This window comes from Hyalella azteca, unplaced genomic scaffold, assembly GCF_000764305.2.
Source record: "Hyalella azteca isolate HAZT.00-mixed unplaced genomic scaffold, Hazt_2.0.2 contig9578, whole genome shotgun sequence".
NCBI lineage: Eukaryota > Metazoa > Arthropoda > Malacostraca > Amphipoda > Hyalellidae > Hyalella > Hyalella azteca.
This window is the reverse complement of record NW_025939647.1, coordinates 1-3,501: the sequence shown is the minus strand read 5'-3', so window position 1 is coordinate 3,501 and position 3,501 is coordinate 1. Positions and strand designations below refer to the sequence as shown.

Below are 3,501 nucleotides of genomic sequence, written 5' to 3'. Positions count from 1 at the left end.
GGAATCCCGGAAGTCTGAACTGAATCTGTACTGAAGTCTGAGGCCCTCCTTCTGCACTGAAGTCTGAGTTGTTTAATAAAAATTACAAATTGGATGGTGTAGTAAAATTCCGCAAAATAATACATTGGCGTTATAATAAAATAATAAAAGCGGTTTCAGCGTTTAGTAGGCCGTAGGCCTGTCGCCGATTCTTAACAACGCAGAACATTCGCAGCTTGTTGCGGTCTCGAATTCGCAACTCACTGCTTCAATTCTGCTGTGCTTAACCGCCCGGCCTCCTCGCCGATTCCGACCAGAAACTGTCACAGGTAGCTGGGATCGAACCCCCACCTCTCTGCGCCAATCATGGTACTCTGAACTGTAACCACTGGGCCACCCTGCCCATTAAAGCGTTGGCTTTAGAGAAAAGAATCAAGTTTGGCATGTCGCTGGTTCTAGACTTTGAGAATTTTAACAGCTAGCTGGGACTCGAACCAGCAACCCACTGCTCAAAGTTGCCGTTCTTACCACCCAGTTTCTTCGTTACAAACGTGAGGTCATTTCCACAAAATTCGAACCCGACTCGAATGCTGTATATGTTGTTTTTTAGTCCTAAGCCGGGTTTCTAAACTGTTAGTTATTTAAAATCACGACATTGCTGCACTCTGACTTTGTCGCCCCAAACATTTACCCCAAAAAATCATGAAAGTAGCTACCACCGCCATCTGAGTAACCAGCACGGAATTTGTCCTCGGAAATTAGGTCTGTAATTAGGAGTGCAGCGCAGTGACAAAAGTACGATGCCTGTGGCTCCTTATTGGATTCTGTTGAGCCTTAGCAGGTGCATGGCTGCTGCTGGAGCTAGGAGCTGTGCAATAAAAAGCTGGCTCCACATGGACATCTACAAGCCTACTTGCCGACATTGACTTCCTGGTTCATTCAATCTAGATCGAAAAGGGATGAATGAAAACAGTAAAATAATTGTATCTTTTATTCGCCTCGAGTTTCTGCATTGCAACTGAAGACGGCAACAATAACAACAAGAAGACAATATTCTTCCAAAGGTGCTTGAGAGGGAAGCTCTGATTGGCCGAGAGGACTGTGATCAGCAAGGCAACGCTAGAGAAAATGTCCATAAAAAGAGACCTAAACTTGTCGATGCAGTAGTAAAATATAGATTTAGTTCCTATAGAAAAAAGATGGCGCGAGGAGCTACAGCTCCAGCTGGTTCACGTCCTACTCTGCATGCATCCGCTTCACGCTGCCGTGCGAGGTCGAGGGCAAGTGTATGCTTCCTTAAAACCATGAATTTACCTTTAAAACCCCGAAAAACAAGTTAACAAATCGAAATAATGCTCACGAGCCCTCTTGCCAACCACCGTAAGCCGCTTTGATCAATACCTCTATTCGCTCAGATCTCATCGCACTTCCTGCATTGTCGACCACCTCCATTACTCTGTACACCATATTGCTGGTGTAGCATGGCACCAGCACGCAGCCTGCAATACCATACAACACTCAAGTATACCAGCCCAATGAAATGAACAAATTTATGAAAAAAAATAGGAAAAATCATAGTACATCATGTGAATAATCAATTGTGCACTGGCAGTAACATATTGTGCAAGGCGCGTGTAATTCAGGACACACGAAAACCCTGCCGACTCGATAGGCACCCAAACCGTTCATCTGAGGTACGCTTCATTGAATGATTGTGCGCAATAATAATAGTTAATATAACATTCATTTATAATAATTAGTATAGTAACTCGTGTTAATTTCAGGTTTGAGTTTGGAAATAAAAGCGCCAACAGAAGTGAGACTATTATCCGCCTCTACCGAATCAATGGCTTCGGGGAAACTAAATCATTTTTGTACAGATCATGATACCATTGATGTGTATTAGATACGTACCTTCTACAGTCGTACGAAACATTACTCTGCTAACGACATACTTCTAGTTATTGTTAATTCAACTCAGTATAATCAGTAGCAAGATGACGTAAAGAAATTCATTGCAAATTTTACAATGCAGCGATAGGAATGTTTTTTCATAGCCACAAAAAGTTATATATACAAAAACTTTATAACATTTAAAGAAATGATATATTTAATAACAGTTGTGTAGCTGGTGATAATCTAAATTTTTAAATCTACTTCTACATTAGTACATTTATACATCAACACATTCGAACCATGATAACTAATAATACAGAATATCCCCATAATGCTTTAGCAGTTTATTAAAGTCACATTTAAGTCACATCATTTAAGATTTCTCATGAATATGATAAATATTTATAATTCTACAGATAACTAAAATATTATCCCCATAATATTTAGTGCTTTATTTACGTCACATCTAAGTCACATCATGGAAGATTTCCCATATATATGATAAATATTTATGAATACACTGATAAATAAACTACTCTCTTTATAATATTCATGAGTTGGAGTAACCGTTGTTGCGGAGGGCGTGTACGGCAGAGCCGCACAGCTAGGTCGCCCATCATGAGGTCGAGGTTGGACGCGGGACGGTGGATGAGGGACGACACGATGAGCACGTCTGGACGACGCAGGGACGAGAAGCTTAGGGGGCGAGGGTGTGTCGTCAGGGACGACGAGGCGCTCAGGTACACTACCTGTAAGAGAGGTACATGGGTGAACAACAGCACTGACCAACAGCACTGGACAACAGCACTCAACAACAGCACTCAACAACAGCACTCAACAACAGCACTCAATAACAGCACTCAACAACTGCACTCAACAACTGCACTCAACAACTGCACTCAACAACAGCACTCACTAACAGCACTCAACAACAGCACTCAACAACAGCACTGAACAGCACTGAATTGCCGTATTTTTACACTGAAGTTGAATTTATACATCTTATTTCATTTCAATTCCTAAACTTACTTTTTTCAACTTTACTATAAGCTTTTTAGATAAAATGTGCCCCTCATACCACTCAGGTAGATCAGTATAATTATTAATTATGAAAGAAGCAGACATTTCGAGAGTAAAGGTGCTCCTGCGACGCGATAGAGCTTTCAGGTCAATGACTTTTGCTAAACATTCAGTTTTGTACAAAGTAACGAATGTATTTTGTATATGGTTTGTATTTGTACGTCAACGCATATATACTGTACTAATATAACGCTACTATAAATCAATATATAAACATTGACAGTCCTTAGTACTGTATATTCTATTGAATGCCAACTTACCATAACAACATAAACATCGAGCGTCACAATCAACACTGAATTTATCGTGTTTATTATTAAGAACCTAATTGAGAGCGTGACAAAATACAGAAACTGCAAGCCACGCAAAATTGCAATACTGAGGTACAAATAAGGCTGGATATCAACGCGGGGAGATTGAAATTTAAGCCCAAGTATCCTGAAACTATCTAGGATATCAAAAGACTCGCCTTGTGCTGGTGAGACTGTAGCAGCACTGACCCACCTAATACCATGACCCACCTTGTGCTGGTGAGACTGTAGCAGC

The 3,501-nt window shown here is 40.8% G+C and overlaps 1 protein-coding gene across 1 annotated transcript; it reads right to left on the bottom strand.

The window, feature by feature from the left end:
- Positions 1–955: 955 nt before the first annotated feature.
- On the bottom strand, positions 956–3,488 carry LOC108678221 (integrator complex subunit 9; the record flags this gene model as incomplete). Its single annotated transcript, XM_018166587.2, is given in 3 exon segments — positions 956–1,478; positions 2,443–2,624; positions 3,477–3,488. Coding segments are annotated over 3 exon segments (282 nt in total), but the record flags the coding sequence as incomplete, so codon positions are not given.
- Between the last annotated feature and the right edge of the window lie 13 nt (positions 3,489–3,501).